Below are 15,281 nucleotides of genomic sequence, written 5' to 3'. Positions count from 1 at the left end.
TTGGGGATGGGACTGTCTCAAGGGCTATGCTGTCTCCAAAGAAGACATGGAGCTAGAAATCCACGCTAGAGCAATGTTCCAACCAGGCATGAATGATATATACACATTATGATGCTTAAATGTGGTGGTGCTGCAGAGAGGGTTGGAAGATACCGAGAGAACATCTGTGAACAGTCGTTTGTTAATCTCAGGAAGACGTGAGAGCTTTCATGACTGCTATACCGGCTGATCTCATCTGTCAGTTTCCTTCAGGCTGCAAAGAGGAGTGCTTTTATTTTGTAGTGACTGACTCTTTGCGTAGTGATTCTTGAAACAACTTTTCCTCATCTAGCAAACCGTGCTGACTTTATCCATGTAAATGTACACATTTATGAGGTGTTTGATGTTAAATTGTGCTAGTTCTGGGACACATCATGAATTCTTGAGATATTTATCATCCAGCGATTTGTTCTTTCATCCAGTTTTATTGTCATCTTATCTAATAAAATGTCCTGCTCTGTAAAAATGACAGAAATTTTCCATCCCACGAGGTGTCAGCCATCTGGGTTGCAGTCATGCAAATGTTTGTGCAAGAATATTCAGAAATGTGGTGCATTGAGGCGTTTTTGTCTCAAGGGTGAAGGTCTGTCTGTTTGATGAGAGGTTTGGTGAATTGTTATTCCCATATCCCCCTTTTTCTGTCTTTCTTAAGTTGCCATGAAGGATCAAATTGAAAGAAAAACACTGTCATCTTTATTAAAATGTCAAAAACTTATAAGGTCTGTTAAGAGCTAAAACAATATCACTGTCATTTTTGATTGCAATGTGATAAAAATATCTTATTTTGTTGACTTTGCAATCCAATTCCAGCAAACATTTCCCGTCAGACATGAATAGCATATCCATTTATTTATTTTTACAGCTCATCTTTACAGTAAAAAAACACACATTTTTGCTGAATTTATTTTAAACTCCATCCAAACAAGTTCCACGCCTTGAAATATCAACATTTGCATTTCAAATAACTTAATAAATTACATTCTCATGAATTATTCGCACTGCAAATGTTCCTAAACAAAATAGTCTTATCTAAAGTGGTAGAGGTTAAAAAAGTTCTCCTTCTGGGCTTAATTTATTCACAGTTTCATCAAACCTGATGGGCCTGTTTGAGGTTAACAGAAATAGTTGAATTGTATCAGGCTGATGGGATGAAAAATGCCCTTATTTCTTCTCAGAACAATAGTTGCAAATAAAACTTTAATGTGAGATCAGTTCAAAGTCTCACCACTAATGAGAATCTGCCTGTGATGATCGGAGAAGCAGTCACGACTCACCCAAAGTTTAAATCTCTGTGAAGAAAAACGTAAAGCTTTCACTCTATGAACAAGGCAGCTGGTGAGATGCAGGCTGAGGCCTTAAAATGTCTGTATACTTTTCATTATACCTGCTAATTTGTTCTAATATTAGTTCATTACTGAGCTAAGCATCATTTCAGAGCTCTACCTTCTTCATTTATCACACACACTTTTTTTTCTTCTCATTAGTGCTTAACAGAGACGACGTAGCTCAGGTTTGGAGATGCTCTTGTGCTTTTGTGCCAGTGGCTTTTGCATGGCTAACACCCCCCCCCCCCACGATCCGGCGCCCATGCATGCTGTTCCAAACTCTCCCAGCTCAGAGCTATTTTCAAAGTGTGCTTCACTTGCTCACTGTGCCTGTCTTAACCAGCTGATCCAAAAACACAGCTGACTGGGTTTCTCTCTGGTTTCCTGCAAAGGCGCAGATGCAGCTCTGCCTCGATGGCTGCACACATCTGGGGAGAGAAACGTGTTTCTGAAGGTGGAGGCAGATGCTAAATGTCTTTAAAGGTGATAAAAGTGTCATCAAAGGGAGTAGATACATGAATGTAGAAAATTATTGTCAAAAGCAATGGTAAAAAATAATGCAAAATAAATATATAAAGTTTGTGTTTAAAAAGCATTTTCAAACATTTGTTATGAATTATGAGTGAAATAATAAGAGCAAGTATAACAATCCAACATAAACTAAAATCATATTTCTTAAATCTAAAGCTTTCAATTATTGTAAATATAAACAATTTTCTATGAAGAATCTCAAGCAAGTGAGTGTTTTTTGTCATACATTTTGTCTTTAAAAACTTCTTTACTTCTTAAACCTATTTTACATTTTAACTAAATTGAGCAAAAGTTCAACATTTAAACAAATGTCAAAGCTGAGATATATGGTAGAATTAATGCATGGAAGCATATGCTTGTAAGGGATTTTTTTTTTCACCCAACAGTTGTTCAAATCAAAGTTTAAAAAAGTGTCATAGAAGATGCCTTTTTGTAAGGAGTAACAATTCATGAACTAAATTTATTTTTTTATTTTTACTATCAGGCATGTCTTAAAGAAAGTGGAAAAATGTTACGTTTTCACAAAATATTATGCACAAAACAAGAATTATGTTGGCAAAAATCCAAAACTACTTACAAATTAGGAAGTATGCACAAACGGATCCAAATTTATTCACAAATCAAGAATTATGCAAGTACAAATCCAAAGTTAGGCACAAATTAAGAATTATGCAGAAACATATCCAAATGTATGCACAAATCAAGAATTAAGCACACACAAATCCAAAGTTACGTGCAAATCAAGATTTATGTGCGTACAAATCCAAAGTTATGCACAAATTAAGAATTATGCACACACAAATCCAAAGTTAAGTGCAAATCAGGATTTATGCATGCACAAATCAGTCTGAAACTATTTTCTCTCCAAATCTACATGGCTAAAAAATCTGCTCAGAATCTTCCAATGTGAATATATTAATCCAAATTATTCTTTTATGATTAAATTTGACAGACTCAAGTGTTTCATGATTAATAAGTGAAAAAAAATCACAATTTTAACCAGCTCAGCAAGCAATAAAAAGCACCGTGTTGAGGCCTACAACTTCAGAAAAGGTCAACAGCAAAAACTCTTCTTTAATATAAAAAAAAAAGACTCTGCATATTAATAATGAATCTTGCTGATCCTCCTAACATAATCAGCAGAGATTCTACTGCTCTAGGACTGTTTGTTTTTCAGTAATTACAGGAAGGTGTGAGGCAGGCAGCACAGAGTAGTCCTGAACACGCTGTGGTTTGTATCTCTATAATTTTGCTGTAACTGCAGGAGGTTTTTTGTGTGGATGTGTGGCAACACTCCTTTTCATGAAAAGTGAAAAAATAGCCGTAGGGGGAAAAGGTGATTTACATATTCCCACCATGAAAAGGGAGACGTGAAGAGCATCGGGGATGTGAAAGTGATTGGGGTCACGCTGCCTCTCGTTGACTGGATGGTGGACCGTAAACTTTATCACTCTCACCACGCAATCCCATAAAGCAGATTGTTAAGATTGATCCTTGGTGAAGGATTAAAGAATAAAAACTGGCACAGATTTTTTTATTTGCAGCCTTTGCTTTTACGTTTATTATGCTGCTTTGAAGCACTTTTCATTGGAGCTCATGTAGTACCTGATCAGAGAGAGATGCACAGCTGGACCAGCATGATGATAGTCAGTCTGAATAATAATAAAACTTTCAATTGTTTTGATAAAAAAACTGATTATGTGATAAGTTGTTCAAAGCAAAGAGTTGTATTAGGCTTTTGATGTGGTCCATTTGTCATTATGACAGCATAATTCCAAGCTAATGCACAGGTTCATTCTTCAAAAGCAATTTCATTTGAACTTCACTTAATTCTGTAATACAGTCCCATGAATAAAGCAGGGAGTGATTTATTTAGGTGCTGTTCACCCGCCCCTCTCCTTTTCAAGCTGAGCAATTGTGTCGCCGAAATTCCTGCCACCTTACCTCTAGTTTCAAATACAGACGTGTAAAATCTTATTCGACGTTATTGCCCGGCAGATTCGGTTTGATCTGGTTTAGTGAACGTTGGGTGCTGATGGGGGAGAGAGCAGATCAGCACTCAGAGGGGTGGCAGCCACAGGAGGCAGCAAGGATGGAGCCATGATGACTTTATGAGTCACTTTATTGACTGGCAGCCGTGCTGTGCTGATTGTGTTAATCGTTTTTTCTAAGGAGAAGAGGAGACTTGGGACTGCTCTGGGGTTCTTCATCAAGTTTGATTTCAATGGCTGGCTGCTGGCTTGAACACAGAGAAATAAATGCTTTTATTTGAAGAGTAGGATTGTGTGTTTCCACATTTGAGTAAGCAGATCAGATCATTTATAGAAGTTAAGAACCCCCTCTGATCATCTTCTGATTTATTTTAAAAGCATTTCTATTTCTCTTTTTATTACTATTATGACATTTTTGCCAAAATAATAGGTTTCTGTAGAGTGGGTGGCAGTATACATTAGCAGTTTTCAACTGAGTTGTGGGTGGGACTGTTGGTACACAGTAAGTCCACCCCTGCCTCCTGTCATCCATCTGTTTACGTGATCTACTGCTAGCTTACAGTTCCTCACACCCCTAAGTTAACATTAACAAAAGTGGTGAGCAATATTAGAGCTAGACCATGGCACCCTAGGCAAAAATCAATTTGGTGCCCCCTTTAGGGTCTAAGATTGACAGAGCTGGGGCTCAAACTCCATTTGAAACCGACTGACTACGCCACGGCTCAGCCAATGTTCTACAGGAAGTAGGGGGATTTCAACTGTTAAAGGAGTTGGAAAAAAAACACTAGATCGCCAGTTGAAATTTGTCTTTTTCAAACAAAATGCAGGGTGGAGTGAGTTTCCAAGCAAATTTGTATAAGTAAAATAGACAAACCCTTTGCTTTGAGCTTGTGTTTCCTCCTCTTCCTCTTTTCATCCTTAAAGTTTTAGAAAAGCACAAACAGCGACAACACCGCACGCCCCTCTCCTCCCCGCAACCAAGCATAGACAACAGCAGTGACAGGACGGGAGGGGCACTGCACTGCAGAGTTACTGATTACATCAAACTTTTGAGTTATTTTATTTATGTTTTTAAGATTGTATTTTTATATATATATATATATATATATATATATATATATATATATATATATATATATATATATACATGAAATGAGTGGTGCGTCAAACTGTTTGACCAAAAAAGGAAAGAAAAGAGAAAAAGATACACACACGTATAAAATCATTGTGATTTGGTGCCCCCTCCAGCAGATGACACCCTAGGTGGCCGCCTAGGTCGCCTACGCCCAGAGCCGGCCCTGATTAGAGCTATCCAGTTTTGAGCCAAATGTCAAAAGCTTTTTCTAACTACATTTCTTTGCCTGCTCCGGATGCACAATTTGAAAAAAAAAGAAATACTCGAAAGTGCTGTATTAAGCTTAATTTTCTTTATATTTGTTCTGCTTCATGAGAAAAAATGTCACAAGAATATGTTAAAAAACACAATTTTCATCTGAGTGTGTTTTTAAAAGTGGAGCTGAGCTTTGGAAATGGGAAAGTTACTATTCCTTTTTATGCAAAGATGAATAACGTCTAAGTCAGAGAACTTTGATTTAAAAAAAAATGCTGGATTTAAGTCCAAGAAATAATTGAGTTCAGTAAAATATTCTTTACCTATTATATACTTTTAATTCTTCATTGAATTCCCAAGCTTGAGTGTGCATCCAGCTTCAGGATGCTCCTCCCTCTGTGGTGCTGCAGTCTCTCATAGTTCACTGTGTCATGGTCAGCTTTCTCCCACCGCTCAGAACTCGTGCCGGCTCATTCCATATGCCCCTTCTGCCTTCTGCTTATGTAAGTTATAATAGACTTCCTGTCATGCTCATAAAGTAAGGACCTGCAGATTTATGATCTCATTTAGCTGTGGCGTTGGAGCAGCCAGCTCCAGGGCCGATCTAATGAAACGCCAGAAGAAGTCCTTTATTGTAAGTCGACTGTAATAACACCAGCTTGAAGATCTAATTGGCTAATTCCAATGAACTTTTGTAATCATTCATAAAAAAAGGATTCTGAATTGCTTGATCAAAGTCTTTGATCTAAACCAATCAGAGCTTCTTAAGAAGAGATTAGCTACTGGAATTACATGTGGGTTTTTGTTTCTGTTGTGGACAGGAGATTAGAGTTCTCTGCTTAACCTCACTCAGCAGAAATGTACCTAAAACTGTCATTCTGCTGCAGATTGGGCATCTTGACTTAAGCTAAAGCAGAGCCATTTCTGTCTATCTCATCAGCCCTTTTAAAATCACTGTTTTTTTTTCCGTCTATGAGCATATCAGCACCTCCTGCTTTACTTCTCCTCTTGGGAGGAGTGGTTGTGGTTAGAGGAAGCCAGGAATCAATGAAGAGGCTTAATGCGCTCAGGCTCAAGAGGGAACCTCATAACAATCAAACCGGAAATCTTTAGGGATCATTTCATTTCAGAAAATAAGGCAAATCAAGTTTTCATTTCTGCCGTTTTGAGGCAACTAAAAGACATTTTCAAACCTCACTCAAAGATTCTCCACAACATCCTGACGGAGAAGTGAACACTTCATCTTTTGGGAGTCTTGGATGACAAGTTTATTCACTTACCTGAATTCAAATGGTGCCAATGATGCAACAGGTTACATGTTATTTCTCCTTTAAAAGCACTCACGGTCAAGTTTTGATTTTCAAAAGTAATGCAGACTATAAATTTGATGTTTCAAAATCATTCAACAAAATGAAAGAATTAAAAAAGTTTTAATCTCTTCCTTTTGTTTTAAACAGGTAAAACTTTAGAAAGTGCATATAGCTAAACCAATCATCTAAAAAAATGACGGAAGGGAGAAAAAAAACCAAAAAACGCCTTTGTATTTAAGAACCGCCTCTTTCATTCTGCTTTGTATCCGCCACTGCCATGAGAATGGAGAACATGAGTAAAATAGATAGGTGGGTGGTAATGAAATGGGAACGGATTCAAATAAGCTCTTAATTTCAGCCCCAGCATTTATGAAACATTAATGAAGAGAGGGGAAACTGTGTCGCTGTGAAACCATCCTGGCTCAGGAGAAGAACATGAAGAGTACAGCATGAGTTTAAACATGTTGGCAGGCAACAAAAGATGGGTAATAGAGCTGGCGTTCCTTCCGCCTCGGCTATTTTTATCATTTACTATTTTTAAAATTGTATTTTTTTCTTAGAATGTTTGTTTGAAATGCTGAAATAAAAAGAGACACTGCGACAAAAACGGTGGCTCCCTTTGAAGCTGATAGCTATATGAAAAATTAATGGTTACTTCTACATTCATTCACGAGGTCCTTTCTAAACCAAAGATGAATATCTGTTGCGTAGGCAGGCAACCCCCGCACATACAGTCATGAGATCATTTTATTGACAGCTGCGCATGTCTGCACAACGAGTTAACTAAGTAGTTTTTGCAGTCGGGATAACCTTCTGTTTGCAGTGCAGGATGCTACTGCTAATGAGAAGTCGGTGTCCCTGTTGTGTCTCACAATCCACTCCTTCTATTGTATCAAACTTCTTACTTGAGCGATTAAATGTGCTGAAGAGATTGGCATCAAATGCAAGGAAACCAGCAGCTTCTCCTTGACTGTTCATTAAAAGTACTAGAACATCACATATTTTCTTTTCCTGAATGTGTGTCTAAAATGTACAAAAATATGCAGAATTATCTATATAATGAGGCATGCAGAAAAGGTTACAAAGCATTGGGCAGAACTTTGTCTATTAATCTTTTTGGGAGATCTTTTTAAATTACGGCGTTCCTTATCTTGCTGCCTTGAAGCTGAATGAGGAACCATGACCATGTAATTAATATCAAACTTGAATATTACCCATAAGTCATAGTGTGACCTTTAGAAAGCACTGTACACCGACTCCAGATCATTTTTTATTTCACTATGTTGTATTCAATGTTCGAACCACAAATCTACATCAAATCTGTTGTTGACAAACACAAATATTTCTCAAAAAAGTCGTTTTAGTGTTATAAAAAATGTTTTTTTTAAGTTAACATCCTGAATCTGGATAATTTGCCACAAAACTTCCATTTTGTTCCTATAAAGCTATAACAAAGTCAACAATTGACATTCACAGTTTAACTTTTAAACTCACAGTTTCCAAATTATTAAAAACAAATTGAAAATAAATCCTCTTATTCTTTTGTTTTTCCCTCTGTCGTTTTAAACATAAGTTCCAATGCTGGAAAATAAATCCACAAGAAAACTTAAGTTAAAAAAGCTGGAATGATCTCACCAAAATAAATGTGATTACGGTCTCTACTCTAAATCTGGATTTCTTGGGTTGATTATTCTTTCTTTCTTTTTTAAAATTTTTTTTCTTGGGGTTCCTCCTAGACTTCCCCAGTCATTTCCACCTATTTCAAGCTGCCACCACCCCAAACTTTTATCCTTTTCTTTTTTTCTGGTGACTCCGCCCACTTCCTTCAGAATTCACATAACCCAACAAAGAATTATAAACAATATTTATATTAGCAAAAAAAAACATTCAAATTAACCATGTTAGAGTAATTTTTTTTTTAACCATTTTTTTTGTCCTTTGTGGCAATGCTACATATTTAGCTCAGTGGCCTTATGGTAGAGTGTCTACCCTGAGACTGGACGGTTGTGAGTTCAATTTCTACCAAAGACTTTAAAAATGGGGCCCTGCTTGACGCTCAGTACTAACGGGTTGGATTGGGGCCGGTTAAACCGCCAAATTGTTCCCAAGCGCGACTGTGTCTGCAGCTCACCGCTCCCCCAGGCGATGGGTCAAATGCAGAGATCAACTTTCACACGCCTCAGTTACTTGACAACTAATAGGACTTAACTTTAACTTTAATTTACCCACAGACACTAAAGCTAAGGCACATTTTTATACATAAGCTAATTGTAAAAATGCTTTTAAAAATCATTTATTTCATGTCATGTTGTTTAAATGATGAGTTTAGGGCCTCTAATTGTTTCTCTGTGGCTGTGGTTGGTGTCTGTTCTCAGTGGAGAGTCTCAGTGTCCATATCGAGCTGAAAATGAATTTAGAGTCAGGTGCTGCTGCATGGTGACTAACTGCACAATGACTCACAGACATGCAGGAACGCTGAACATGCTGGGATGATCATTTAGCCTTTGTGCCAAAAGCTCCACAGTGAGCCATTCACATGGAAAATAGACATTCAGTTACCCTGAGATATTACTAATTTAGAACAGTGTACTGTATTATTCCTTACTTTAATTAAATGCGGAGGCATTCATTTGACAAATTCTACTTAATATGCATTGAATATAATGAAAAAGATAAATAAGGGAAGTGATTATATACATTTATAATGTCATTATTATGGTCTGCAGAAGATGTGAAGGAAGTTTTCTGCATATCTAGAGTCTATTTACTGCAGTTCAGTTCCAAGAATCTTATATTTAGGATTCACGTATCCTGAGAATGTTAAAGGGGGGAATCTGGTGAAGCGAGAGTTGGAGTAGATAGAGTGGGTGGGAGTCAGGGGGACTGGCAGGAGCGACGAGATGTGACAGTAAGCACATTGGCTTGCATGGTGATTGCTGCTACACACTCCAATCGCACAGCAATCCTTTACCCCAAGACATTTTAATCTGACCCACCACGCAAATCAAAAGTTTCAAACTATTTTAAAAAAAAAATGAACAAAACTGCTGTATTTGCCACACTTGTACTCCTCAAACAGCTCTTTCATTACTTTTGTTTTACTGCTGATTTTAGTAAATGATCAAAGCTTTTGCTTAATTGTTTTGTACACATATGTCACTGCAAACACACAGTTTTAATTAGATTAGTCAGAGACGTTCATCCTTTTAGCCGCAGACCTTCTCCACTGGTGAGGGCCTTCTTTATTGATCCTCAACAACCACCATTCCTTTCTCTGTTCAAAGTTATTAGATGCTCAGCTTTAATGTAACCCGGTGCGATCCTTCTTCCTCCCTCCTTCTATTTCTTCTTTTCCTCTCATTCGTCTTCAGCCAATCGCCATTGAGTTTCCTCTATATCACTGTTGTCTGATTCCTCTGCTTTCTCGTAATTTGGAGTTTACAGTTTCATTCCTGAGAACCACCTATTAGTCTCTCTCTGTTTTTGCTGAGATTAGATTGCTGACGATTTTGATCTGCTGCTGGATACAACGCCATTAATTTCTTTTGGGTTGGATTCCATTTTAGCAGATTCTCAAAGGGTAATGTAATGCACTGAAATTATGCTTCACTGGCTCACTTATGGTGACAGAATGAGCACAAACAATCGTGATAGGGGTGTATCAAAGAGTCCTTTTTCCTCCAAACGTTTTCTGCAATACTTTCATGTGGCTGATACGTTTATTGACTTGGAAGTGTTTTCTAAGGGTGGAAAGCTTTTCAGATTACTCTTGATGAATGTTGGCAGAATAAAACATCTTGTCTGCACTTATGCATTTTGAAAAGCCTGCTTAGTGGCAGTACAGATAAGCATCATCTGACGGTAACAAGCGTTTTCTCCACTTGCTCTAACACTTGTTTCTATGTTTTTCATAGGCTCTTTACCCGAGCCCAGAAGAAGGCTGGCAGATCTACAGTTCAGCACAGGACGCAGATGGGAAGTGTATCTGCACCGTGGTCGCACCAGCCCAGAACATGTGTAACCGCGACCCACGCAGCAGACAGCTTCGCCAGCTCATGGAGAAGGTGACAGCTGTCAATACCACACTCACTTTGAGGCTTGACTCTTACCCACACAGACACACAAACACCAACTGTGAGGCTGTGCTGCCTGCAGCCGTCTGTCACATGCAGGTTTGCTGAAGTGACTGAGCCTCTGACTAATCAGCCGTGCAGACAGACAGACATGGCATTCATGAGTTTTTTAAAAGTTTCAGAAAGATAATTGCTTTAGTAGCAGATTAATCCAAAATCACCTCAATAATATTCATTTTCAATACATATTTTTCTTATTTTTGTTTATGCTTCAGGTGTATGATAATAAAGGAGTACTCTAATGCCACAGAAAACAAGCAGCTACCATTTGCAGCATGCTGGTTCTCCAGAAAGCAAACCCCTTTATTTCTTTTTTATCTTTTGTCAATTTATCTTTAGACGTGGAAACCTGAAACAATAAATGCTCTAATGATTCACTGAGCCTCAAAGCTGGAGCGCTCATCTCCAGAGCTGAGTCAAAACAGGAGGGGTTGGTTCATAAAAAGCAGCGCTTTGGTGAACGAGAGTCCCCAGAGGACGAGTAAGCAGAGAAGTAGAAACAAAGAGAGGCGGCTGACATTGATCTGGTCCTCTGAGGAAAGGTGAGGCTGAACTGGGATGCTGAATGGGCTCAGAGGCTCTGATGGATCAATTAGAACCTGCAACCTCTGACATTTGTTGTAGTTGAAGTGTGCGTTTCCCCCTGAGACTATTTGCTGATGTTTGGAGCACATTATCATGTGGATAAATTCCCACCTGTAAAGGAAACAGTTTTAAAATGATGAAGATAAGACAAGTTTAAGTAAAGAATATTAGTTTCCTTAAACTCTTAGTTATTGCAGATTAAAAAGTTTTCCAATTTCATGAACTGTGATGATACATTTGAGTATATTTTTCTTAAAGTATCTAGTAGCCCAGCTGCTCATTTTATTAATACAACTCCTATATGGTTTTCACATAAAAGAGGAAACTGCAGATAAACAGAATTCTTGATACAGAGTTACAAAAAAACACACGAACTACCTCAATAATTAATGATAATGAAAAAAATCAAATAACTGACAAAGTATAGCATTTAAAAATCCAGATAAAAAGAGGTATGCACATCATTTGTAGCCAAGATATGAAGATACAGAATAAAAACATGAGGCCATCTATCCAAAGACAGTTTTTACTGTTATGTAAACAAGTATGTATTAAAAATGTATTAATGCATTCATTCAAATTCATTTTAAATTAGGACCCTATTATATAAATAGTTACGAAGTAAAAAACAATTTTCTAGTTCTCCTTCCACTGTTTTAAACCTCCATCTTCAAAGGATGCTTGAAAAATATTTAAACATGTAATTACTGTGTGTAATTCTGGAAATAAAGAGCTTCAAAGGAAAGTTGTGCAAAGTCAATGCGGGAAATTATTCAACCATAAAACTAGATTTAACATGTATATATAGTTTCAACAGATTTAATGTTTTATATGTGTAAAACAAATACAAATGTGTTTTGTTTTAAAAAAAATAATTTAAAAAAAAAACTATATTTGTTGTTCACATAATCATGATGTTTTCTATTTGTAAACCTTTTTGGCAAAAATATTAAATAAAGTTGTTTTTTTTCTTTACTTTTTCTATTAAATAATATCAATAATTCAAATGCCTAATAATCATACATTTTTTAATAAATTGACACCTATTTTTCAGTTGATCTTTAGTAAAATATTAAAAAAAATGATAAGAGAATTCTAAAAAAAAGTTATATTTTATTTGTTCATTGGTGTATTTTTATATAATTACACAGCAGTCCATTTAACAAAAAAGGACATCCAGGGTTAAGCTATTTTTGCTGCACACCTACAATCTGCAAATCAATGAGTTTGTGTGTCTGATGTACTCAATGGCTCATTAACCATCAAGGTATCCCAGAACACGAGAGAATTCTTCTGGTACCGATCCACTAAAGCTTATCGGGACTAGAAGCTAAGGAGACACCAACAATCCCAAAAGCTGCCAAAAGAAATAAAGTAGTGTGTGAAGCATTTAGTTGACTGTGAAAAGCAAAATGAAATGTAACATCCAAAAAAAAAAAAAAAAATAGACCTGAAAGAAACGCTCCCAGAAGACTACACAACATCTCATCCCCTTTTGACCTCTGTCTGACTGACTGGGTTTAGACTGGATTAAATAAAAAATGAGGGCATAGATGGTCATCCCAACAAATTCTGCTTGATGCAGGATGAGTCATCACTCTAGACTTATAACAGACTCTCCCACAATGGAAACTGGGACAGCGAGGGTGGGGAGCATCCTGTGAGGCGGATGGAGGATTTCCAGCTGCCGAAGCATTCGTGAAGGATGGTGACACAGCATTTGTTTGGACTCACCTTTACGCGTTCCTGCAGCTGCTCTATTAGCACTGCAGCGAAAAAAGTTGTCAAGGAAAAAGGTTGGGTGATTAAATAATTCCCCGGCCGTTTCGTGATGCTTGTGGGATCCGAGCTGCATGTGGAAAGCCGTGGGCTGCACATGAAGTAAATAAGTGGGCTGCCAGGGAGTAGGCAAGGAAAACGTTTGGAGCCAAACAGCCTTTATGACACACCGTGACCTTTGAAAGTTTGGGTCTGTTTTGTTTTTGTGAGCGCTCTCTGTGTGCCTGGAACTGTGATGGTCAGGTGGGAGTGGGCGTCTGTTGGCGTTGGGTAATTGGACATATGCAAATACGAACCTCCTTTATGCATGACAACACTGAAGCATTTGTCAGCGTTTGGATGGGTTTTGGCCGGTTTGGTGCAACATGCAGGAGGAGAGGGGGCCTGTGAAGCAGTAGGCGGGTTATGCAGCAATGGAGTGGGCTTTCAAAGTATGAATGTGCTTCTTACTTGGCAATAATTAGCTCAAAACTTATTCCTGTGAGGAATAGGATTTAATAACCACCTATTCTTCACTATTTCTGTTCCTGTTTCAGGTTTTACTTTTGTCCCAATCTGTTTACATCAATTAAGTTCTGGGCAAGAAACAAGATATATTTAATTATTTTTATTCCCAAAACATGATCTGCTGACTTGTACTTATCAAACAAAATGAATAAATAATTTTAAAAGTTTGATCGTCTTCAAAGTTCTCTTTACACACCAACAAGATTACCCTAAAACGGAGGATTTTGCATTTCACATATTTTTCGGTACATCTAACATGCATCTAATTTAACTCACAACACATTTTTTGTACCCCATTACCTCTGAGTTGGTTCATTTGTGGCTTTAGAGGCAGGAGGTCTGTCTGCTTTTTATTTTTCTGTGGAATAAATTGCAGAAAGTTTTACTTCTCGTTCAACATTAACCAGCAAACATGACTCTTAATAGATGCAACAATGTATTAAAATGAGTTAAATTCAGAATAACTGTATTAGACTTTCTCAATAAAAACATAAAAAGAAGATTTAAGGATTTTATCATTAAATAAGAACATTTTATATTTTTTGAAGCAGTGTCCTTATAAAGCACAGACAGATCTGCAGGATTTTAACTTGTCTATCCTCTGTAATCCACAGAAGAAGACACAAAAGCTTCTGAAAGACCTCTTCTTACACATTTTTGCATTTTCCTTCAAAATAATGCAATGCAATCTTCGTGTTAAATTGCCAGGCCGGCTTTTCTCTTGGATATTGGAGTTTTCCGACAGACAGAAAGAGAAGCGTTTTATGGAGGCTTTAACTGATCCACGGCTGAGCTTTAAAATGAGGGATCAAGGCAAAAAATATGTATTTGACAAATTTTCAAAGTGCGACATATTAGTTTATTTTATTAATTTAAGCTGTGAAAATGTTGTAAACACTGTTTATTGTTTGCATAACTCAAATTTCACTGATGGGCACGTTTGGATCTGTCTGATATTTTTACCCTTCTTGACACAACCCTGTATTTTATCTGGGCTGGGGACTTGCACAGGGAGACACAGTCTTGGAGACCCACACTGGAATAAACTCATTACGCCGCCCGAAAATCAAACCCTGGTCTCTAATGTGGCAATCCTGCTTGAAACCAACTGAGCCATCAGGTCAACAAAGAAATAAATGATCAAAACTAATTTCTGATAGTTTTTTTAACCCATTGTTAAATAAACATCACATTTACAGAGAGGATTAAAATGAAAATGCAGCATAAAAACCATAATCAGATCTATTTGAATTTAAAATGTAGGCACCATCTACTGAAGTATGTTTATTAGACAACAACCCTTTTTATACTTAATCTTTACATACATTTTATGGTTTTAAAAGTCCAGCACCAGGCATCTGGTGCTAAAAAGGGATTTTTAGCTGAATTGTTATAATAGGCAACAGTCTGTTTAGTACCTAAGCACTGTGACACAATATGTTGCTATAAAACGTGAATGCTAACACAGCAGAAAATAGAATAGCAATACTTTATTCATCCCAGGTTGGGAAATTAGGCTGTAAGCAGCAACTCTGATTTCTGTTTTGTACAGTATGAAGTTAAATTATATAGGTTTCATTAACTTTTCTTTTTTTACATTGAATTAAATATATCAGAGTTGTCTAGGTTTAGTTTTTTGTTTGTGTTCATGCTTGTTTGCTCCAGGGAAGCTGTTATCTGTGGGTTTACTGAAAGGAAAGTGGACAAACTAACCAGCATGTCTGCAACTGTGGGTACAAAGTTTTATTTCT

At 37.2% G+C, this 15,281-nt stretch overlaps 1 protein-coding gene across 2 annotated transcripts in view; it reads left to right on the top strand.

Moving 5' to 3' along the window:
- The window catches only part of olfm2a (olfactomedin 2a), a 43,956-nt gene that overhangs the window by 20,009 nt on the left and 8,666 nt on the right, over window positions 1-15,281 (top strand). For both annotated transcript variants that reach the window (XM_024271829.2, XM_024271828.2), the window contains exon 2: window positions 10,441-10,590. In XM_024271829.2, coding sequence (XP_024127597.1) covers window positions 10,441-10,590 — 150 coding nt within the window. The remainder of the gene's footprint in view (window positions 1-10,440; window positions 10,591-15,281) is intronic.

The sequence above is a fragment of the Oryzias melastigma genome, linkage group LG8, assembly GCF_002922805.2.
Source record: "Oryzias melastigma strain HK-1 linkage group LG8, ASM292280v2, whole genome shotgun sequence".
Lineage (NCBI taxonomy): Eukaryota > Metazoa > Chordata > Actinopteri > Beloniformes > Adrianichthyidae > Oryzias > Oryzias melastigma.
Note: the sequence above shows the minus strand (reverse complement) of the source record. Positions and strands in the feature narration are given on the sequence as shown.